The sequence below is a fragment of the Vespula vulgaris genome, chromosome 17 (assembly GCF_905475345.1).
Source record: "Vespula vulgaris chromosome 17, iyVesVulg1.1, whole genome shotgun sequence".
NCBI classification, from domain to species: domain Eukaryota; kingdom Metazoa; phylum Arthropoda; class Insecta; order Hymenoptera; family Vespidae; genus Vespula; species Vespula vulgaris.
In genome coordinates, this window is record NC_066602.1 from 4,475,642 (window position 1) to 4,499,980 (window position 24,339).

Here is a 24,339-nt window from a genome sequence, read left to right on the forward strand (position 1 = left end):
TCTCTCTCTCTCTCTCTCTCTCTCTCTCTCTCTCTCTCTCTCTCTCTCTCTCTCTCTCTTTCTCTCTCTCTATTTGTCTGTCTATTCATAGTTAATCAGCATGATTTTTTTAAATCTTTTTCAGAAATTATTTCTCTCTACCGAACATGTTTGATATAGAACAGACTTCGAAATTCCCAGTATATAATTCACATACTATATCTTTCTACATTATCTAAAGAAGATATTTGATCACAATTTGTCGTTATTTAATTAAATTTTTAACGGAATATTTAAACAAAGAAAAAATTAAAAAGAAAATAAAAGAAAAATTAATTAATGTCGGTAATATATCGACACAGAAGCGTCATGCTTATACACATAGGCGAATATTTGGCATGTTTTTGGTCTTTTATAGTGAATATTTATAGTATGTAGTTAGTAATTTAACAATTATAAATATATTATACTATTTATCAATGAGATCGACGTTAAGAGATTAATATAATGTTACATATGCAAAAGCGATACGGAAATATTAAATCTGTTTATGAAACATACTTTTTTGCATATGGCATAACGCTTCTGAAATTTCTTATACCATTTTGTAAAACTTTGAGGTTAGGATTACAAATATTTTCATGTGATTTTTAATCGAACCTCACAAAATTATTCGCATGATTTTACAATGAATGGAATTAACATGTGGAATGAATCGAAAGATTAAGAAAGATTTTGTTTATAAAATTTCTCAACTATATGCACATATGTATATGTAAAAAGTATCCCACAAGTATAGGTTATTTTAAAAAGGATCATGTATAGAGGAAAATTGAAACAAAGGGATGTCATCATACACATACACATGCAACACGCGCGCGCGTACCCACAAACAACAGTATGTAATACATTTTACATACGTTAAGTGGCAGTAAACTTTGTTCTTTCTTGGTTTAATCAGAATTTTCCTTATTTAAGTTATTACAAGCCAAAATTGATTTATTCTAACATTAAATTAATTCATTAACTTTTTTATCAAATAATGAAGATCATTAAAATATACAATTATTTTTAATTCCTAAGCCTCCGTATAGATAGCAGCAGTAGCGGTATTGAAAATTCAGTTTTCTTCTTTATCGATATGAACATTTTTTCTCGACTTATTTACCTCTTAATTATCTATTTTCTTTACTTTTATTTTTATTTTTATACTTTAATTTATTCAAGAGCGTTCTAATAAATCACTCATGTGAGCACACATATATATATGTAAATTAAAAAAAAAAGAAGAAAAAATTTATAATTAATAACTAATTTTATTAATTATTCGTTGTGACGCATGTTCCTTTGTTTTTCTTTTTTGTTAAGATTGATCTTTTTCCCTCAGATTGCATTCGATATTTTATTTTTTTTATTTTGCTTGCAAATGTATAAAGCGGATGAAAAAAATAATAAAATAAAAAAGAGATGAATAAAAAAGAAATTGTCTTGATATTTGCCGACATAAAATATGTAATATATAATATCGTTATATATATTGTTATTCAGAAAAATAACTTATTAGCGTTTGGCAGTGTCCATTCTTTATATCCGTCCAACGTTATTTATATATATGGTATACACACACACACATATATATATATTTCTAGGGATGAGAAACAATATTTAATATTGTTGTATATCATATTTTTACGTATGTTAAAAGAAAAGTATACTTGAAAAACATAATTTATGTAAATATTACATAGATCACGTTTAGAGATTAACTTTTCCTTTTTTAACCTAGACAAAATTTCGATATTCTAAATATTATGATAATATAACAACTGAATGCGACACGATGATAATAGAACAGCAACAAATCAATATGATTACATATATTAAAGTGATAAACATAATATATGTGTGACTTAAATCATTTCCTAATAAAAAAAGAAAAAAAAAAAAGAAAGAAGAAAAGAAAATATTCGTAGATTTCGGTACGTCAGTGATAATTTTAATTGAAATTCATTGGTTCATATAATAAATTGATAAAAGGATTTGTAGAAAAAAAAGTATGATTTTGAAAAACCAATAAGTCAAATTAGATGAAAAATATACCACTGACATATTGAAATAAACAATATCATTTTTGTTAATACAGTTATGAGCCTCTCTACGTAGGCCAAAGTGCAAAAAAATTGCAATCCCAATGCTATACAATAAATTCACAATCGCATTAAGAAAACCTATTCTCTTTAGATATAAGCGATTGAGATAATAAATCGTTCGCGAACATCCGCGTATGAAGATTCTCTCAATATCTAATATGTAATTTTAAAGTTGTAAAACCAGTCTAAAGTTAATCGCTTTTAAGATAACGACGAAGATGGTATCTGTAGAATCTGATACTATTGTTAATGAATGGTTCGTTTGTTTCTTTTTTGTTTTCATTTCGGCTGTTTTAATTATATATTCGATCACAGTATAAATCTCTACTGCAACTTGTTTAAATATTTTTATGTAGATTATTTACCACATTACGTACCATTATAAAATAGGAATGCTTGTATGCAAGAAGTATCATATTTATAATAAAAATTAAATTAAATTAAAAAACAAAGATCTGCGATTAGATAAATACAATCCAAATTTCTGAAAATTTTCTTACATAAAATTTTTATGAGCGATTAATGTTTTGTAAAATTGTACATTAAATATGTGACCCTTTTTCTTTAAATTAGAATATAATCTCATAATAATTAAGTCATTACCAATATTTATGATTGGCTTTCATCGGATACTTTTTCCGATTAGTATGCTCAGATCACAGACACCGTGCAATACGGATTCTAAAACATATCAAATTATGAAACATCCGGCACCATAAAGAATCTTATATATGATTTTTTATATCGTGTGAAAAGTCAACGAAGATAAATTAGTCAATTATCTATTATACTTCCGCAGAGTAGGTTGTTCAAACATCTAGGAGATTAATTGTAATTGTTCTTTTACTTACACGTGGTATGAAACAAGCATGTGCTTTCTTTTTTTAGTCTTGCGTAATAGGGAGCAATAATTTATTCTGCATCTTCAGCATCTTAAGCCATTAGAAGTTCTACCTCATTAGGACATCTATATGTTCGTAGTTAAACTATGCGAATACGGTCGAAGGTTCAGTGTAATAAAAATAAATTCATTTTACCATAATTGTCTATTGTAAAATATCAATATAATTTGTTAAACTTTTTGTGTTCATGTATTTTGTATGAAGCAATGACTTAAAAGATGGTAAAGTTGCAGAAATTGAAGATCGTATGTCTTATGATTGTATTAAAAAATAATCTTTCGCAGTATGTCTGCTTCATCTTACTCTGTACTACACACTACTAACATGTACTATTACGGTAGCTCAAATGACAGGAACAACCATCTGCATCGATTCACGATTATCTTTATCATAACTATGGTTTTTGCCCTATAATTCTAAAGAGAGACAATCAATTTGTTCTCTAACAAAGACAGAGTCTACGTGACTTCATTTGCTTTTCACATGACCCACGTTTATTGATTTTTTAATGTTAAACTACTATACTACATTATTTACAAGATATAACTGGTATATGCATATTTGATTCTTCTTATAAGTTCTTGGTACATTTTCAAATTTATTTTACGTGATACTCTTTTAGAGTATTTATTCAACTTTAATGACCTAACATTTGCTTGGGTAATAAATTTGGACGGTATAATTTTAGTACGGAATCAAATACTATTATTTCAGTGGTGCACAAAAGAAAATCAAGATAAGTAAGCCCAACTTTTAAATTTCTAGAAAACTTTAATTCATTGACCAGCAATGATGGTTTTTTTTTTTTGTTTCTTTTTGATGCATGATGCAGCAACGATGCATGATGTAAAATTTCTGAATGATAAATTTTATTAATCTATACTGTATGCTTAAAAAATCTAAACTCTAATAATATATACTTATAAGAACAATCAAACATCATGAACCAATTAATACACATACTCATTATAGATAAATGTATTTAACGAATGGCAGTGAGTAACACAAATCGATTCGTTACGATATTCCCATCCTAAGTATCCAGATTGTCAGATAACAGTTGTTCTCTACTCAATATTATTTGGTCGAGCATTATTACCTGACCATGATGTAAATGACATTTTCACCGTTAAGTGGTAAGACTTTCCCATTCGATGAGATACTGTGTTTGACCATTAGGTCCTACCCTTTTTGCCTTGATCACAAACTTCTCACCTGCTGCTATCCTGTTGGCAGCTCCGAAGTAAATATTCACCGATGACTTAAGATCATCCAAAGATATGTCAGGAGTACTTTGTTTCATAGGCGAACATTTAGGAGAGGAAGATGCATTGCATTTCTTCTGTGGCTGTGGGTCCGGTGGTGGTAATTTTTCACTGCTTTGTCGTTGTCGTAATCTTCTTCCATTTAAGGCATAATCTACACAATTTCCAATTTGACTACTGGCACTGCTTGAAGCACCACCACCATTGAACGAACTCCTTAAATTTCTCACAAATTCATTTTTAACTTCGTTATATCGTGCTGGCAAAATCGTAGCGGTTTTACTAGCTGTATGTTGAAATTGTTGTTGAAGCTGTTGTTGCTGTTGAGATGGTCTACCACGTCGATGTTGTCTTTTTCGTTTCACTTGTCCATTTCTGTCTATGATAATGTCTTTTTCTGATAATTGACGTTTAGTTGGACGTACTACTGGTGGTTGTGCTATCACGGGTGTCAATGGAAGAGGCAATGTAATGGGACATTGATTATAAGGTAAAGGTGTACTGGAGCTTGCCTGATTAAGACTGCAAGGTGTACCCAACAAATCGCTGAGATTTCGAAAAGGATTGTTTTTTCCTTCAAAATCTTTTGGTGGTGGAATGAAGGAATCTAATGTTCCTCTTGAGCTTGTTTCGTCGCCACTTGTATCTGCTGGTGTCGATGGTGGCAGAGGGTGCATTAATTCCATTGAACTGGGCACAGATAATTCGGACATACCCGAAGTGGTAGCCGGTGGTGTTGGCGGACCAGATACAGAGGTTGGAGGTGTCGGTGGTAAATCCGATTGTTCCGAATTTCTAGATTTGCTCTAAATAGAGATAGAGATAGATAGATAGATAGATAGATAGATAGATAGAGAGAGAGGGGGGGGGAAGAGAGGGAGAGAGGGAGAGGGAGAGAGAGAGAGAGAGAGGGAGAGAGAGAGAGAGAAAAGGAAAAAAGAAAACAAAAATAAAACAAGACTGTAATAACTATGAATATTATAAGATAATTTACACAATTCATTGTTAACAGTATAATCATGTGTTACCTTGGCAATGGCATTTTTTAATAGCTTCCTAGCTTTCCTATATCTGGCCTCCCTAACACCTTGCGATTTTCCTAATGAACCATCTCCACAACCTTTCTCCCTTTTTTTATGTTTACGTAACATCCTTTCTCGAGAACTACCCAATACCATTAATCTTCTTCTTCTTTGTAAACTTAACTTTGGAAATGGGAAAGTTTTTTTTACAAAACCACCTCCACTATATCTGTAAAAAGTTAAATATATATTCAACTTCTTTTTTATACTCTTAGATACTTTTATATATTAATAATATATGAATTCTATAAAATACCGTTCTCTCAAAGATTGCGTGGATTGAGAAGGAGGACTTGGACTTGGACATGAACTCTGTTCTGCTTCAGAATTTTGATAAATTGTTCCTCTCATGACCACATCTGACGGATTAACAGGAATTTCCAAATTTTCTGGTGAACTTTCCTTTAGTACGTTTAACTGTTTTGTACTTTCTGGCATACATCTATAAATATATGATTGTTTCATTTAGATATTCAGTAGTGTTATAAATATTAGAAGAGATTAAAAATTATACTAACCCTGCTGATGGAGATAAATATTGTAGTCTTTTATTAGCACCCCAGCATCTACGTAACACAGAATCATCTATTATTCCAGACGCTGGAAGATTAACGATAGGACATGGAGGTGGTAATCTAACTCTAAGACCCCATATTGTGGTACGTTTTTTAATTTCTCTTCCACATTTGAATCTATTCCTATTATTGGTTAATATAGCTAGTATTGATTCTCTGCGTACTTGAACACTAACATCTCGAATCTAGAAAATAATGTTAAGTTAGACCAAACTTCGTTTATTAACAATTATTAAAAATATAGAAATGAAATATAAGAAAAAATTTCTTACACGTGGTGGAAGTTGCAAAGAATTCCAATTGTCATTGGCATAAGGTATAATAACCGTATCTAAATCATAATACTTTTTTGCATTGTAGACAGTCAGATTGTACAACATCAGGTGCACTAAATCGACCCATTTCAATTCCAAACGTCGTACGAATTCTTTCCCATAATTGCACATCGAACAAACAAAAACATAGAATCTGAAATGTGAATAACAAAAAAACAATGTCAGATAGTAGAAGGTCACTTTTAATTTCATCCAAATATCTTACCTATCTCCGCTGTAAAGAGGGTACCTTAAGCAACTAACACATTTTTCATGGAACCATTGTTTACAACGAGCACACTGTAACATTTGGGTGTACCATTCTCCATTTAGACCACAATAACAATAAATTTGTTCTGCATTCACTCGATGATGTACGTCCCAACTCAACATATCAGGCTATAATATATTACCAGTTAATAGCAATCAATATGAGAAACCTATCCGTAAATAAAATTTTATTGCCTGCAATATACTAACGTCATATGGTAATTTTGTCATATCATCCGGAGGTGGTTGAGGTTGATCTCTACCGCTACAAACTTTCCTAATATTTACTTTAACCATACATTTCTTAATTTCTCCAGATTCACGATTTCTCGTCTGATTATCCATACATCGTTTACACATCCAATTCGTATCGCTTCTTGTTTCTTCTTTTGATACTTGAGGCTAAAAATTTTAAGACAGCATTAGAAATAATAATCAAAGATACGATAATCAAAGAATGTAATTTAAAATATGCATACCTGATGACAAAGTTGATGGTAGCCACGGCCACATTTATCACAAACAACAATGTCATTGTCGGTCTTGGGCTTGGATTTCTTACAGAGAACGCACATAACATCTGAATCTGGCATAGCTAATTTCGTCAGCTCTTTAACCGACGACCAAGAGGATGTATTGTCCATAAATTTGACAAGACATCTCTCTCTAGCCAAATCCACCTAAGCATAATGTAAAAAAATGTTACAATCATCAGACAAAGAAATTCAAATAGGTTAATAATACTGATACCTCCACGACAGTGCCCAAGTAATATTTTCCATCTTTATGCTGGAGTAATACGTCGTCTCCATGAGAGAAACCCAGACGCTGTTCTCTCGTTGTACTATCCGGCGCTGCCAGACTTTCCTCAAGTTCTGACATTTTCTATTCTATTTCTAAAACAACAAACCGTTATAAGAAACAATTTTTAGAAACAATTAGAACAACAATAATCTATGGATAAAGTACAAAAATAATCGAGATCTCATTAATAGTAGCTTTTACAAAACAAAAAGTACATTCTTACAAAATATCTCTCTTTACCTTCATATAATTATAAATAAATACAATATCATTATTATCAAATTAAACGCCTTGATACAGAGATGGAACGAGGAGCTGATAAAATTTGAAGGAAAAAGAAAAAAGAAGAGAAAAGACAGGAGAATTGATTGAAAAAATAAGAGAAAAAATGAGAGAGAGAAAATGAGAGGGAAAATGTAAAAGACGGAAAATTGAGTGATTTGGTTAGATAAAAAAAAAAGAAAAAACGATTTGTTGACCTGATGGTAAAAAAAAAACAAGAATGAAAGATAAAAGAACGATTAGGCTACATTTCGGATACTCGAAAAGAATTTGCACACACCATTCTGCACGGAGATCTTCGTACCTCGGGGCTTTCCTCTGATAGAAATTACTTGCAACGTTCCCTCATTTTCGAACTTGCGTCAGGTATTTGCCAATGTGTTCGGTCATAGAAAAACTCGTTGAAGTTAACGATAAAACGCCAAACGAGACGGAACGATACGATACAAGAGTAGCAGGAGGCGGAGCAGAAGCAAAAGCAGTAACGGCAGAGACGGTCAATCCGCCCCCGTCGAAAAACGACGACGCGTACTCACGCGTTGCTGCGGATAAAAAAGCCAATCTCTATCTTCGTTCCCTTTCTTCCTTTTTTATATTTCTTTCTTCCTATATTTTTTCTGTTTCTCTCTCTCTCTCTCTCTCTCTCTCTCTCTCTTTCTCTCGCCCTCTCTATCTATCCATCCATCAATCTATCTATCTATGTCTTTTTTCAATTTCTTCTTTGCTTCCTCTTTTTATGGTTCTTTTACTTCCTTCCTTCCTTTCTACCACCCTTCTCACTTTTTTCTCTCTCTTTCTTTTTATTATATGTATATTTTTTTTTAATTTTCTTACCCCCCCCTCTTCTACCTCTTGCAATTTTGTATGTAAATCTTTTCTTTTCTTTTTTTGTTTTTATTGTTGTTTCGTTGTTGTTCTCAACCCTTGCCCGTCGTTGATTTATTTCTTTATTTATTTATTCCCTTCCTTTTCTTCCTTTCTTTTTTCTTCTATCTTCTTTCGTGGCAAATGAACGACGAGACACGCACGGGCGGCACGCACGAGCGGCACGCACAGGCGGCCCGTAATCACTTCCACGCGAGTCACGCGCGACAACGCGCGATGTCCGAAGACGTCGGATCACCAACACGAATTTTCCTTGATGAAATACATCACAACCGAGAATAAGACTCGGTATACCTTTTCATTGTGTTACTTGAAAATTCGAACGAACTACGTTCGCCATCTTGGAAGAAACACTTGCTTGAAATACTACGTTAGTCAAATATGTACTACCGGCGTTGACATGGACGTCATAGGATCGTAACCTTTAAAATTTCTGCCTTTTACCATTTATGTTTTCTTTTTTTGTAATCATGACTTTTTCTTCATTCCTAATTAAACATTTTCTAAGTATTCAATTATAACCAAATATTTTTCTAATAAGTTTCATAAACGTTCGGATTGAATAATCTTTCAAATATTTATATAAAATATATATACGTATATACTTTATATCTCGTTTTTTTTTGTAAAGAACAGGGCCCAAAATGTTCACACTACAGAATTGATCGCCGTATAGAATCGTATCACGATGCAGGTATAATATAAACAATTAAAAAAGTCATCGATTACGAGTCAAAATCAATATGATAATTATCATCTACGAATTATATTAATTTTCAATATAAAAATTTACATAATTTTCGTATCAATTTTTATGTATAGTTGTTTTATAGATTAGTCAGTACGTTCTCTCTATTCGAGGTACAGTCACGTCCATAACGTATTCAACGAATTTTTCTTGATATTATTTTCGTTAACCATAACTTCCGAAGAATAATCTGTAATTTTTTAATAATCACTGTTCATTTATCGCAACAAAATAGTATTAAAAAGAATATCCATAAATGTTTGTAGATAACCTCAAACAAATATTTTATCAAGATTTCACATGTAAAGGATAGTTCAATAATACAATAGGCCATATTAAAAATAAATATAAGATATAATTTATTTTTCATAATATTTGCATGAAATAGATACAAATATGTGTGTATGTGTATATATGTACAAAATCATTAAAGAACACACACGATGACAAATTTGACGGCGTATGGGAAGAGGGGTGGAATAAAAAAAGTACGTGAGAAACTGTATGCGTTTCTATTAATTCTAATGTGACAACGAGATGTGTTCGTAATCTTGATGAGTTCAAAACATTTTTTTTTTCACCGCTGTATATCTTTCCATATAATCATCGTATCCTTCAACGTCAGCGAATTGTTTCATCTCGAAGAGATTCCCTGTTAACGCTAACATTGATATCTTAGATTCCTTCAATATTCTGGTTGGTATGGCATTCAATTGTAAACAATTTTCTTCTAAGCGTAACGTCTTCAGACGCGAACATTCGGCGATTCTGTCCGATATAATAGAAATTTGATTTTGATTAAGATTTAATTCGGTTACTGAAAGTAAGAAAGCAGCGTCCGGTATAATCGTCAATTTATTCTTCGACAGATCCAATATGTCGAGATGTTTCAAATCGCAAAACATTAAAGGGAATTCGGTAATGCGATTATCAGAAAGATTAACTTGTTTTAAATGGGATAATTTTGAAAAGGAATGTGGTATCCTTTCGATGTAATTCGAACTGGCATTGAAACATTCTAATTTTAATAAAAGACCGATAATCTCTGGTAACGTCGTAAGCCTGTTACGACTCAAATTGATCTGTTTCAACAAGGTAAACTCGCCAATCTCGTCGGGTAATCTAGTAAATTTATTCTCAGAGATATCCAAATTACGTAGAAGATGTGCCAATGTACGTAGATTCGATGGAAATTCGTCCAGTTTCTTTTGAGACAATCTCAGTGCTCCCGTCTTCTTGGCAGTCTCGTAATGTTGTTGCAATCCAAAATTACCCATCTTCGAAATAATCTAATCGTTTCTCTTTACGCGTTCGAATGACGCGCTCTTTTCGTCGTATATCTTTTCGTATACGAGAGAAGTCCAAAAGAAGATTTTGAATTTTCTATTTGGAGTGTACACACTATGGTACAGCACGGTTAAAACTTGTTTGCAAGAATGTACGACGATCGCGCCACCGCCCTATCATTGCAAGCTTTTCGCGAGCGGTGTCTTTGACGGTCGATGCGTCGAACGACAGGCCCAAATCTATACGACGGATACGTAATAGTTATCGAGACAAATATTGTACGATTGTAAACGAGCGAAGTTGATTATAAACGATTCGTACCTCGAAATTTTTCTAAGTTCACGTTTTCACGGTAAGAAACGTAGAAGAATTGTAAGTAATACGTTCACTGGTCAGTACGCCGTGATGAACACTGTGTCGGCCATCTTGTCGGCGTAGTTTATCATTATCCGTCAGCAGATGGCGCTTGTTACCCTGAAGCCTCTTGAAAAATGGCCGACGAACGAAGATGTAGCGGTGCAAGTCGGATTTATATCAGACTGAAAACAGTGCAGCAGCCACTGCTTCGTAACTTACGACGCGGCTGTTTGCAAAAATGTTGAGACTCTGTGATATCGTTTGAAGACGAAGGAACGGTCAACTATGATGGCTTCCACACCAAAATCTGACAAACATGGAGGTAAGCTCTCATCACGATTTACCTTCTCTTATGTGCGAAACTCGCGTATGTATCTTTTGACAGACGAAGACGGCGCAACCCTCTTTCACCTCCCCCCATATCCCCTTACATCCCCATTTACTTACATCGAAGACTTTACGTCAAAAGATAACTGCTTCTTTTGATTGCAATCCAAAATTCTTTTCAGATTGAAACGGTAACGCCCTTATAAACTAAACCACTATTCGCTTTATACCGGCTTTTTCAATCTTTCAAACAATGAATTTTAAAGCAGCTTTAAGATTACTATTTAAGAACACCTTTCTTTCCGGTCAAACGTCAAAAACATATGTTCTTTGCTTACAAGCTAATTTAATATTGAACATATTCTTTCAAATATCTTCGAATTATATTTGCAATTATGGCTGATACTTGTTACATAGTTTTCAAGATGGATCATCCTTGATTAGTATTTTCTTTACCTACTCTTTTTCTTTTTTCTCTCCCTTTTTTTTAACCAACGACGAATAGGAGACTATCGGCGGATAGGAGGTTTAGTTTACAAACGAAGAACTTTAACAGATGTAGCTTATCAAAACTGATATGCGCTTTGATTTACAAGGGATTTCATGTATGTATGTGTGAGAAAGAGAGAAAAATGTTCGATCAAATGTTGGATAACCTAGTAATTTTTATTATATCTCATTGTTACATTTCAACATTATTACACCTGATTACCTTCGGGACGGATTTAGATCGATTCATACAAATAAATTGATCTGTCATGTTTTTTTTTTCTATTTATAGGTTATGTTATCTTTTTCCTGAAGTTCATAAATATATTTCTTGGATTCATTTTTCGATTCACAAAGAAATTGTTTGAAGATTCTTATTATTTTCCTCCTCTCTTTTTATTTGATCAAAAGGAAGAAACAAGTGGATAGGTTAACCTCTTTCCCCAGCCCTCCTCGAGCTTACTGTTGCTGCTGCCACTGTTGCTTCTGCCCCTCGCAACATCCCCACCTATCGCATATATTTTGCTCCTCTCTTTCTCTCTCTCTCTCTCTCTCTCTCTCTCTCTCTCTCTCTTTTTTGCTCTCTCTCTCTCTCTCTCTCTCTCTCTCTCTCTCTCTCTCTCTCTCTCTCTCTCTCTCGCTTTCACTCTCGCTCACTCGTTCGTTCGCTCTGGTTGACCCGCTAAAATAGACAAAGCTTTATTCCCGGCCAAAGTCAGAGATATTAACAGTCCCCAATCTCACACGTAGTTGGTACATCGTCGTCGGTTCGACAAGTTTAATATTGATTTGTAAATCGACCTGCTTCTCTTCAATTAGTGTCTGATATTTTTCTTTTAATTCGATCTTCTTCATTTCTCTCTTTCTCTCTCTTATCATTTTTAAACCAATGAATTTGAAAACATATTTGAAAAGTAAAATAATGTAAAATATGATCCTTAAAATAGACATATCTACGGTCATTAATGAATAAATGATAAGAAATAACAAGAAAAATATTGTAGAGTTCAACTTTATGTTTTTGAAAGATTATGAAACGTACGAAAATGTTGATAATATCGAAGACTGTTTCGAGCATATATTTTCTCTCTTCTTTTCGATTAATCGAAAATAATAGTTGATTTGGAAGATGGCGACATCATGATTATGTCATATATTTTTATTTGACATTGCATCTCTCCGATATTATTAAATAAAAAGAAATTGATTCGCGATCAGATATGCCACAATATGACGAATCTTTTCTCGATTCGTCGATCTTCAGACGACGTGTACGAACTTATTCCATACAAAAGAAATCCTCAACGAAATCAAGATCGTTCAAGAATACGTCTGTACCTTTGTTGTTGGCCGTGACCGATCTCAATAACGATTTCTCTGATTCGCTTTCGATCTGCAGTACGCAAGGTAATCGATAATTTAACTCTTTAAAATGCATAATTTTGTTTGATTTTAATGGAGAAAAAAAATAAGCCGTTTTAATTATTAAACGTTTATAATAATGTTAATCTTAAATTAATTGACGTTATAATTTCTGAACTACGCGTAATAGTTACTAAATGGTTATGCTTTAAAGTTAGTAAATATTCATATCAAAAGCATGAATGATTAGATAAACGAGAACAGAATAATAATTAATGATATAATATTGCGATAAATGATAAAAAAGTTAATGATCTTGAATTAATTATATAACACATATATGGAATTAAATTGTTACACTTATACATGTTAATATTAAATTTATATTTTTTGTTTTGTAATTCTTTAACCACGTGAGTCAAAAGAACGAATCAAGTTCTAACGTCACAATAAAAATAAACGATATTAAAGCTACTTTATAAGCAATAAGCAACAATAAAAAAAAAAGTAACAAATGTTATTATCGTAAATGTTAAAAAAATTGACATTTTAGAAATATAATCCATTATCTTCCAATACCAAATACATCTTGTACTTAACCTTAACCAAACTATCGTCACGCTTTAAAAGCATCGGATGACAGACGCAAAATAGGCGTGGTGTATATGTTAAAGCATGAATGTACGAAGAAGAAATAAAGAAAGAAAGAAATCTATAGAGGCTGACGTATGAGAGAGAGAGAGAGAGAGAGAGAGAGAGAGAGAGAGAGAGAGAGAGAGAGAGAGAGAGAGAGAGAGAGAGAGAGAGAGAGAGAGAGAGAGAGAGAGAGAGAGAGCGCGAGAGTGGGATGAAGGGATACGACCGACAGGGACCGACGAACCAAGTTAGTTAAGCAGTCGATGCGCACACGCTTTACGGGCCGGACGTTTCTTGTCTCGTATTTCCCTTCTGAGTCACGTGACATATATATATTTTTCTCATCATATCTCTGTTTACTCATAAACAAGAAAATTTGTGGTTTCCTCATCCAAGTGAGTGGTATTTAGTGAGATAATTTTTATATTATGGATTTTTTGATTAAAAAAGAAAAGAAAAGAAAATGATTCGAAAAATGGCGGGCTTTCTCCTGCTAATTTTATTGTCTTCCTTATTAATATATTATTTCAATTTAAAGTAATATTTGAAATTTCAGTTAAAGTAATAATGATATTAATTAAACATCTTTGATAGATTTTTTGATATTTTTGAATATATTTTTAATTTAATATTCAAATTATAATGAAATTTAAAGTTCTTTCTAAGGATCGATATCGTTTATTCGCATTCCTTTTTGAACGTGACGTGATTACCGCATCATCTTTGACGATGACTCAGATTCTTAAAGTTATTCCATTCGTTCCTTTTACATCGTTTTAATTCTTTCTTTGTGAAAGATTATCTTCTTAAATATTTCATATTTTTTCCACCAATCAAAATGAGCATTTCATGTAGAATGAATAGAAAAGAATCGTTTATAAAAAAGATATTACTATGATTTTTTGATTGATTAGTTACAATTAGAAATAATTAATTTAAATTTAGAAATAAAATATTAATATTTTTAATATTGTTGAGATTGATTATGCTTGTTGAGATAGATGTATAAGTATACTCGAATGTTCTCTTCATTGTGGTATTTCATAGTATTTCATCGTATTTTCGTCGCTCTTTCCAGCCTTCCGACTAAATTTAGTTCCTTGTCCGAAGGCACCATCTTGGAATAATCCTCTTTCGGTGTTTAAGCTATTTCGAAAGCCTCCTCGTAGATACGGTGATGTTTTCATCCTTTCTTCATTTCTTTGTTCCATTATTCGCGATAAAAAAAAAGCAGAATTTCTCGTTAAATTTATCTAATTGGAATAAACAGTTGCAAAAATTAGAAAAAACAATTTGTTAACACCTCACAAAAAATATACTTCTTCATTTACTAATTTATTCAAATCTTCATTTGTATTATTAATAAAATGATACTTTATCGCTACTAACTTCATCATAATAATTATAATACTAATAACGCAATATATATATATATATATATATATAAACTTATAGTATGAGATGAATACTATACTAATGTAATGACAAATAACGTAAAAAAAAAAGTAAATTTTATTGAAAAAAGTTAGGGGAAACTAAAGATGCGTATGCGTTGAAAATGGTATGAGAACTTTACAATTACTTCGGATACACATATGAAATAGAGATATTTTTTATACAACTATAAATTAAAAAAGAAAAAAAAGAATAAAAGAAGATAAAATTACAGAAAGCAACGAGGAACGTTCAAACGGAAAGGCGCGCGGCGGTAAGCTCGCGCGTCGAGCACGCTCCTTTAAGGAGGACTTTTTGGAGAAGCTTTCACACATGCGTTCTCCGGGTAGCGGTGGTACAGGGACAGGAGGCGTAGAGAGCGCCGTAGGAGGAGTCGGCCGAGCAAGTTCACCTTCGTCGCCACGAATACCACGTGATAAAAATGGAGTTGCTGGAATTGGACTTGGAACAGGTGGAACATCGTCATCATCATCAGGAAAGGATAATAATAATGCAGTTGGTCTTGAAAAAAATCCTTTACGAGACTTGCATGTCCACGTGAGACAAGTACAGCTTGCTCTTCTGCATTTTCGTGATGTTGTCTCGAAAAAGAAATTGGAAATGTTACCAGGTAATGGTACAGTGGTTCTCGACACTGTTACCACTATACACACGGTACTCAAGTCCTATCTCCTCTATGAAAATAGGTAAATATATCTTTTTCATCGTTGAAAATTTTTCTATAACTAATTTATATTCTCTTTTACAGTTCCACATTAGGATCTGCAACCAATCAAGTTTATCAAGCACTTGCTCAGTTATTGAAGCTCTGCGATGATGTCTTGTTACATGGTGATCAATCCTCTGCTTTGGATACTGAAAATGTTACCCATATTATTGGTTTGGTCGAAGAAGCAGTTAAGAATTTGGTTTCCCTTGCTCACGAGAAGATTTCTAATCGACAGAAACCTGTTAACATTACAATTAACAATCGGTAGGATGCAGTTGTTGTTACATTTTTGTTATTATCCATGATAAAAATTTGTCATTGGTAAATATTGATTCAGTGCATCAGGATATGGATTGGAACTTGCTCCTCAGAGGAACTCGCTGCCGGATATACCTTTAACGCCAAGGGAAAGAGAGATCTTAGAACAGACTGCTGCTAACAATAGTCTTGTTCGAAGTTCTCATAGTTCTGAATCTATTTTAAGGGATTCCAGTCCACCACCAAAACCTCCTCTTCCTGATAGGTAAATTAGATTGATGTTGTACCTTATTTATGATTAAACACAAATTATTAACTTTTAACATTATAATAATTATGATTGTAGAACGAACGTATGCTTCTCTGAAGAAAACAGTTCATCGGGTACACCACCGCCTTTACCACCAAAAAGAAGAACCAGAACTCAACAATTACTCGACGAGTCTGAAAGTTTCTTAGCATCTAGTCTCGATAGAGTTTCTTTGCGTAGTCGGTCACCGGAAGACTCTTCTTCTATTCTAAGTGCATCAGCTGGTAGTTTGGATTCTGCTTTGAATCATTCACGTGACGAGGATGAAATTCGAGCGATCATGGGACCAAACGATGAGTCTCTCAATGATAGTATGGATCTCAGTCTTATAGCTACAATTAAAAGTAAGTCATAACGAAGAACTACTATCATTATTTAATTTGTTGTATCGTTTCTTTAATTTTTATTGACCATAAATGTTAAGAAGATATTTTTTGCTGGTGGAAAATTATCAAGAATAATCTCGTAACTCGACGATACCCTCTGGTACCTTAGGTATGCAAGTTAATGGGACCTCTAATTGTGCTTGTTGGGATAGTTCTGAAAGCAGTATACCAAATACTATGTTACTAGGACAACAAACACCACAAGAAATTCTTAATCCGTTCACTGGTGTGTAGAATATAATTACATGCATGAGATGTGTGTCGATAAGTAATGTTTCTACAAAAAAGAAATATTCATTATTTGTTTGATTTAGTATCGATGAAACAGTTCTACCATTTTATTTTTTCCTTTTTAATCAATCTACGAAATTGAACGTTTCGTTTAAGGACAAAATGAAATACTAACGTGTGACTGTTTATGTCATAAATGTTTAATCAAAATTGTTTGAAGAAATGACCGTTTCAAATTATTTAAAAATCGTATACCATTCAACTGTATTCCTCGAATCATTATGTTTCAGGTATAGATGGAAAAATAGAAAGATTTTCAACTCAAACACATGAATCCGGTTTTGTATCAATGCATTCTCAAAGAAGTTCTTCTCAAAGTTACACGACTGCTTCTAGTACAACTTCAAAAAGGTCATCACAACAAAGCAGTATCAGTTACAATTCCCAAACGTTTAGTACTCAACAACAATCTCTTTATCAACAAAAGTTTACATCGGATAGCAATGGTTCTGTTTTTATGCAAAAAACAATGAGCAGTTCTAAAAGTACCGCGGATAATATGAATATAACGGAAAGTGGCGATACCGTTATGTTAGAAAAATTGAAAAATGTGAGTAAGAGTATACATATATATATACGTTGATAACTTGATAATAGATATGATATTTCTATATAAATGTTATTTCTACTATACGCAGGACATGGAATCAATTACTATATCTGATGCTAATGGAATACCACCTGCATTACCAGAAAAACGATCTAAACGGAGAAGAGAACGTCAACCATCGCAATACGACAATGTACCTGAAAATGAACATTTGTCTACCTGCAGTTTGCATACCAGTAACGGTGATAGTTCGGATACCAATAAACCACCACCTCTTCCGCTGAAAAAAAAACATAGTAAGTTACTTGAACATTCAATACAAGACATTAAAAAACGTGAAATACGACGATATAATAGCGTTTAAATTTTACATTTACAACATCATTGGAGCTTCGTTATTTAAATTAATGTTTAAACTCTTGTGATATTAAAAAAAAAAATAAAATAAAATAAAATAAAATAAACAATAGTATGACAGAGAAAGATTATTTGGAAGATGTGGCGATTTGAAATTATCTTAAATGATATTAGAATAGAAGTTTGATATTCTTAGTCCCATAGCAGATGAAAAAAAAAACTGATGCAATGTTTTGTATCCCCAGTGTTCCAATCAGTGGCATATTCTGGTAAGTGGGATGCCGCCCACATTAATCGACTACACTTAGCAAACACTTTCACGCCAAACGAAAGTCTTTCATTTTCCACGATTATGTATGTACATGAATTAAGATCCGGGCTTATTTTGGCATGGCATTTTATATTGTTAGCTTCATTTTCATATACTGCCAAACATACAATGAATTCTATCATTATCTATTTTATATTTAAATAGAATTACTTTATTCTCGGCTTTAATTACAGCTTACGATTTGACTCATCTCACGGATGTAATATAAATTATATAAACATATGGATATATAATTATTATGTAAATAATAAAAGAGAAATATCGTGGAAAGTTTACTCCAGTGAGTTTGATCTCTTCTCGTATGCGTCTTTACACAAACGATACTGATATTATACAAGTGTTTGCTTTTGCATCAGTGTCTTTACTCAATTCTTAGACCGTATGCTTTGATATCTTTTTGCAGCGAATTTCATGCTTGCATCAACCAACCAGTCATATTAAGTATTATAAAAAACAGTATAACTTTCATTCAAGATTCGTAATCGTAACTTTTACAAACATCTGCGCGCGCACGCGCACATGCACACACACCTCCCACCGCCCACGCACACATACATGAGAGACAGAAGGAGAGAGAGAGATTTAATCTAATTTTTGATGGATTTCGTAATTGTTATACTTATTACAGTTATGGCATACATGGAGATGTTTGGAAATTGCTCTCACAGCAACAACGACTTCATTTCTGGTCTTGGAACTCGTCATTCTGTAGCAGCTTACAATTCCATGCAAGCAGAATGGCAACAACATGAAATGGCACTCACTACGACTCAATCTTGTTCTTTTATGGCTCATACAATAACTAACTTACATGACACTACAAGGTAAATGACTTATAAATATTAAAAATCACTTATGATATCCTTATGTACAATCATAATTCATAAAATATTTTTCTTGTCATAGCGTTTCTATATCTATGACTCCAAACATTACGGAAATAACAAATAATTCTAGTCTTCCTCCTGCTTTACCACCAAAGAGATCACGATCTATTAAATCAAATGCTACACCTTCGATAGTTTCACCAAAGGCTACGATTAGTATGCAAAGCATACACACATCTGATCCAATTTTATCATTGACTCCTGTTAGAATTGATGAGCCATCATATAATGATGCTTTTCTTGATAAAAAAGATGTTGTATCATCAACTCCAGTGAAATTGGTAAAGGAAATAGAAAAGTGGCTCCTTTAGTTTAGAAATGTTATATTAGAAATATTAACAGAAATATTTCTTTTTTAGAATACTACTGGTACTGCAATGGACATAGCATTACCAATTTCCAGACCTGCGAGTAATGCTCTTTCTTCTGTATCCATTAGCGATAACACTTTGGAATTAAGGGATATAGATCAAGATGATAATATCTTGGAAGAATTAGATATCAGTAAATATTTAGTTTTTAAAAAACCTGATGAAGAAGGACCTGATATACGTGGTGGACATCCCGATGCATTATTAATTCATGCTACCAAAGCTAATAAGCATGGTATATATTTATTTTCATTGTAATTAGTATAAATGAATTAATTTATTATTTTTATTTTATTAATGATTTGATATATACATATTTTCATGCTGCATAGACGAAAAGGAATCAGGTTTGTTTATTATATGTTAAATAAGAAAATATTATTTAGTATAATGATATAAATGTTTATTTAAAAAATTTATATATTAATGTTAACTCATCTGTTGCAGACTTTTTATATCAGGAAGCTTTTCTAACAACATACAGAACATTTATGCAACCGCTTGAATTAATTCAAAAATTACATAAACGACATCAACGTTTTTCCTGTTCTCCAGATGTTACGAAGCAACGAGCAGCTCGAGAAGCTTTTTCTTTATTAGTTAGAGTAGTCAGTGATTTAACGTGAGTATTAAGTATCATAAACAAAAAGATAAGATAAGAAGATTATATAATTACATATACTTTCTTACAGTATGTCAGATCTTGATGATACCTTATTACAAACTTTAATGGAATTCGTACAGCAATTAGTATGCAGTGGTGATTTAACAATGGCTAAAGCTTTACGAGTGAAAATATTAGAAAAGCATGCTGCTAAACAATTACAATACGCACAACCAATTTTATCTTCTCTTAGTGTAACGACGAAACAAGCATCACTTTTAGATTTTAAAAGCGAACAGATCGCAGAACAAATGACTTTATTAGACGCAGATTTATTTATGAAAATTGAAATTCCTGAGGTATTAATTTGGGCTCAGGAACAAAATGAAGAGAGAAGCCCAAATCTTACGAGATTTACGGAACATTTTAATAAAATGTCATACTGGGCTAGGTCCAGAATATTAGAACATAGATTGGAAAACGAAGCTAAGGATAGAGAAAAATATGTTGTCAAGTTCATCAAAATAATGAAACATCTTAGAAAAATAAATAATTTTAATAGTTATCTTGCCTTGCTTTCTGCATTAGACAGTGCACCAATTAGAAGACTTGAATGGCAGAAGCATATTACGGAAGGTTTGAAGGAATATTGTGCTCTTATTGATAGTTCAAGTAGTTTTCGAGCATATAGGCAAGCTTTAGCGGAAACCCAACCACCATGCATCCCATATATGTAAGAGTTATACAAATCATAAATTAATAATAATTATTAGTTCTTTTATATATCATAGAAATTTACATAATATATTTACATATATTTATTTATTTATTTATTTATTTATTTATTTGATTACTCAGTGGACTTGTGTTACAAGACCTTACATTTGTGCATATTGGGAACAGTGATTTATTACCGGATGGTACTATCAATTTTTCTAAAAGATGGCAACAATTTAATATTGTTGAAAATATGAAGAGATTCAAAAAAGGGTAAGTAATAACAAAAATTTATTCTTTGAAAAAAAAAGAAGTAATTAGAGAAATTGTTATGTTAATTTTGTTTCTAGTACATACTCCTTCAAGAAACACGATCGTATTATTACATTCTTCAACAACTTCAGTGATTTCCTCTGTGAGGAGGCAATGTGGCAAATTTCTGAAAGTATTAAGCCACGTGGTGGAAAGAAAGTTCAATTGCAAAACTAGAACATATCTAACCCTTTCACTGCCTGTGTTTCCAAATCAAAAGGCTGAAATGGTGAAAATTTTAAACGATTATGTTTACATGAGAATTTGCTCTTTTCTGCGATTAAAAAAAGAATAATAATAATGCATATACACGTATATATACATATGTAATATGTATTGAAGGAAGAATCTAGTATGTATATGTACGTATGTGTGCGTGATATACGTACGTATGTGCAACGCTCTGAGAGCGGTGAAAGGGTTAGCATGGTCTACCCCAATGTGTACGCAGCCTCTGTGAGGCTGTATTTGAATATTTTTAATTTATACTCGTCGAAAAAATATAAACAAAAGAAAAGAAATACAAAAAGTTAATATACACAGTTCAGCTGAGACACATGCGATCTTGTACAGTATTTGAATTTTAATGCATTGTCTCTTCAAACAGAATCATATGCATGAGAGAGAGATATGCAGAGACAGGGAGTACGAGGTTGGGAGGGGATTGATAATAATCGGAAGTCAAAGAAACAGTCAAAATCTAGTTAGCACAAAATTAAGAAATTAGTTAAACTATCGTTAATTCAATGCATTTCTCATAATCTTCCTTTTAAATGCAAATTGATATGAGAAATACATATTTGCCTTGATATCCAAATTGTATTTAAATATGATGTACCTATAATAATGCTTAGCTTATAGATAAAAAGAAGAAGTAAAGAAAGAAAAAAACAGAATATGATTTACATTGAAAAAACTACTAGACTACTACTAGTACCACTACTACTACACTACTACTACTACTACTACTACTACTACTACTACTACTACTACTACTACTACTACTACTACTATTACTCCTACTACTACTACTCTACTACTACTACTACTACTACTACTACTACTACTACTACTACTACTACTACTACTACTACTACTACTACTACTACTACTACTACTACTACTACTACTACTACTACTACTACTACTACTACTACTACTACTACTACTACTACTACTACTACTACTACTACTACTACTACTACTACTACTACTACTACTACTACTACTACTACTACTACTACTACTACTACTACTACTACTACTACTACTACTACCATTACTATTACTACTACTACTACTACCACTATCACTACTACTACTACTTCTCTACTATCACTACTATCACTACTACTACTTTTCTACTATCACTACTACTACTTCTCTACTATACTACTATTACTACTACTCTCTACTATCACTATTACTACTACTACTACTGCTATTACTATTACACATACACACGTGTATATTTACACGTACATAATTTATTTATTATTTGCGGACAGAAAGAGGAAGGGAGAGAGAGAGAAACTACAAAAGTAGTAGGTGTCAGTTATCATTTAAATTATTTAGATATATGTAAACATCTGTTTACCTAGCTTTCACATAGATAGACAAGTTTCAATAATCAACCAAAAGCTGTTGATTATAACACAAGGAAGAACACCAATTACGTTGATTAATGTAGAACCATTGTAATCTTGAGTTGGCACATCAATAGATGATGTGCATCTCTGGACAAATGGTATGACTGAGAGAAAAACTGTTGCATATACTATTGTATATGATTATAGAACATAATTTTTTGTTAATAACTTGTTGATAGTTACCCAAGTTCCCCGGCTTTAAGTCAAGAATGCAGGATCAATCAATCAAATTCATCGAGTTGGATCTCTTAATATTGATCAAAATTTTGTGTAGTACACGTTACAATATAATTAAATGCTATCAAACTATTTTGACAATTATTGTTCAAAATTGGCCTAATCATATACTCTTTATTATGATAATATATATCAGCTTTATTTTGCAAAAAGCTCCTATATTTGCAATAGGAATTAAAAAAATGAAGGATAGAACACCTAGTAAACATCAAGTTTCAAATTGTTCAATTCATTGTTTAGAATTAATAAAAACATGCCAATGCATAATATATTGTAAATATTTTCAATATTACGAATAATTTCTTTTTCTTTCTTTTTTCTGTATCTAGGCGTTGCTTCTGTGTATCTATTGATAATTTTAAATATATAGCATACTATTTGTAATTAACTTTATATATGCAGCATCAAATTCAAATATTTGTATCAATATAATCTTTTGAATGCCTTATTATATTTTTGTGTAATAGTATGCACACTGCTTTTATATTTTTATTTAATTAAAAATTAAATTAAATTAAATTAAATTAAATTAACAAAAACTAAATTATTCAGTTAAGTTTGTCTTCTTTTTTTCCACTAATTTACACATACACACAATATTATCAATAAGGAAAATATTTTGATAGTTGTTAGATATTGATCAATTAAATATGGCTTTAAATATATGCATATTAAACATGCATGGTTTGCAATATTTCTATTGAAGAACCAATAACGCTACTTCCGAATAAAAGAAACATCCAAATAGATACTTCTGTGTGCATAATTTTAAAACATAATAACGTAAAAGAGATGTAAGAGAAGATCATAAAAAAAATATGCAACGAAATTATTACACTTAATTAGATAAGGTATAAAATACAGCTTTGCATTAGTCGAAATAACCGTTAAAATTAAAAAAACAAGCCAAATAATATTTATAATTATCCTTTCTCTAATGTTATACGCTACAAAGATATAGACATAGCATAGATTTAAAGTAACAATGTATTTCCATCTTCTATTGTGTGTCAGCTTCGAAAAAAAAAGAAAAAACATAGATACAGAATTTATGCAGACAAGAAAGAAAAATTAATATTTTAATCGTATCGATTTTGGTAAAGCCAATTATAGAAGACTCATCTTATTAGAAAACTGAATAATATTGCAATGTTTTTTCAATTGTAAGATTGTCGCGCAAAATAGTTTTAATATCAATATT

At 32.0% G+C, this 24,339-nt stretch overlaps 3 protein-coding genes across 9 annotated transcripts; 1 reads left to right on the forward strand and 2 right to left on the reverse strand.

The window, feature by feature from the left end:
• Nucleotides 1–4: 4 nt before the first annotated feature.
• LOC127070060 (uncharacterized) lies at nucleotides 5–8,867 on the reverse strand. 2 transcript variants are annotated; one of them, XM_051007915.1, is made up of 10 exons: nucleotides 7,928–8,867; nucleotides 7,288–7,433; nucleotides 7,017–7,217; nucleotides 6,748–6,939; nucleotides 6,494–6,666; nucleotides 6,226–6,421; nucleotides 5,897–6,138; nucleotides 5,635–5,820; nucleotides 5,325–5,547; nucleotides 5–5,102 (listed from the first exon to the last, which is right to left on the reverse strand). In XM_051007915.1, the coding sequence occupies exons 2-10, from the start codon at nucleotides 7,417–7,419 to the stop codon at nucleotides 4,161–4,163; spliced, it is 2,487 nt and encodes an 828-aa protein (XP_050863872.1). In that variant the 5' UTR covers nucleotides 7,420–7,433; nucleotides 7,928–8,867; the 3' UTR covers nucleotides 5–4,160. The 2 variants fall into 2 exon arrangements, with proteins under 2 accessions (XP_050863872.1, XP_050863871.1); XM_051007914.1 differs by having other exon boundaries at nucleotides 7,904–8,867.
• Nucleotides 8,868–9,588: 721 nt separating this feature from the next.
• Nucleotides 9,589–10,572, reverse strand: LOC127070036 (leucine-rich repeat-containing protein 57-like). The gene has a single exon (XM_051007832.1). It carries the CDS (start codon nucleotides 10,531–10,533, stop codon nucleotides 9,817–9,819), a length of 717 nt encoding a protein of 238 aa, XP_050863789.1. The 5' UTR covers nucleotides 10,534–10,572; the 3' UTR covers nucleotides 9,589–9,816.
• A 502-nt stretch (nucleotides 10,573–11,074) lies between these two features.
• On the forward strand, nucleotides 11,075–24,111 carry LOC127070025 (guanine nucleotide-releasing factor 2). Of its 6 annotated transcripts, none has more exons than XM_051007811.1 (17): nucleotides 11,075–11,222; nucleotides 15,384–15,855; nucleotides 15,918–16,142; nucleotides 16,216–16,401; nucleotides 16,483–16,790; nucleotides 16,942–17,058; nucleotides 17,354–17,673; nucleotides 17,762–17,969; nucleotides 18,276–18,299; nucleotides 18,990–19,185; nucleotides 19,268–19,529; nucleotides 19,608–19,854; nucleotides 19,952–19,966; nucleotides 20,067–20,241; nucleotides 20,312–20,956; nucleotides 21,082–21,213; nucleotides 21,291–24,111. In XM_051007811.1, exons 1-17 carry the CDS (start codon nucleotides 11,186–11,188, stop codon nucleotides 21,427–21,429), a joined length of 3,708 nt encoding a protein of 1,235 aa, XP_050863768.1. In that variant the 5' UTR covers nucleotides 11,075–11,185; the 3' UTR covers nucleotides 21,430–24,111. The 6 variants fall into 6 exon arrangements, with proteins under 6 accessions (XP_050863768.1, XP_050863767.1, XP_050863763.1 ...); XM_051007806.1 differs by lacking the exon at nucleotides 11,075–11,222 and adding an exon at nucleotides 12,358–13,123; XM_051007812.1 differs by lacking the exon at nucleotides 11,075–11,222 and adding an exon at nucleotides 13,943–14,109.
• Nucleotides 24,112–24,339: the final 228 nt, after the last annotated feature.

What these genes read in the sequence shown, in the direction of transcription:
- LOC127070036 (XM_051007832.1), bottom strand. Translation starts at nt 10,533, where the DNA reads ATGGGTAATTTTGGATTGCAACAACATTACGAGACTGCCAAGAAGACG.
- LOC127070060 (XM_051007915.1), bottom strand. Translation starts at nt 7,419, where the DNA reads ATGTCAGAACTTGAGGAAAGTCTGGCAGCGCCGGATAGTACAACGAGA. An exon ending in ACCATCAACTTTGTCATCAG is followed by an intron (nt 6,940 to 7,016) that starts GTATGCATATTT and finishes TAAAATTTTTAG; the next exon opens with CCTCAAGTATCAAAAGAAGA. An exon ending in TATTTATCTCCATCAGCAGG is followed by an intron (nt 5,821 to 5,896) that starts GTTAGTATAATT and finishes ATATATTTATAG; the next exon opens with ATGTATGCCAGAAAGTACAA.
- LOC127070025 (XM_051007806.1), top strand. Translation starts at nt 12,937, where the DNA reads ATGCCACAATATGACGAATCTTTTCTCGATTCGTCGATCTTCAGACGA. An exon ending in TATCTCCTCTATGAAAATAG is followed by an intron (nt 15,856 to 15,917) that starts GTAAATATATCT and finishes TCTCTTTTACAG; the next exon opens with TTCCACATTAGGATCTGCAA. An exon ending in AACATTACAATTAACAATCG is followed by an intron (nt 16,143 to 16,215) that starts GTAGGATGCAGT and finishes ATATTGATTCAG; the next exon opens with TGCATCAGGATATGGATTGG.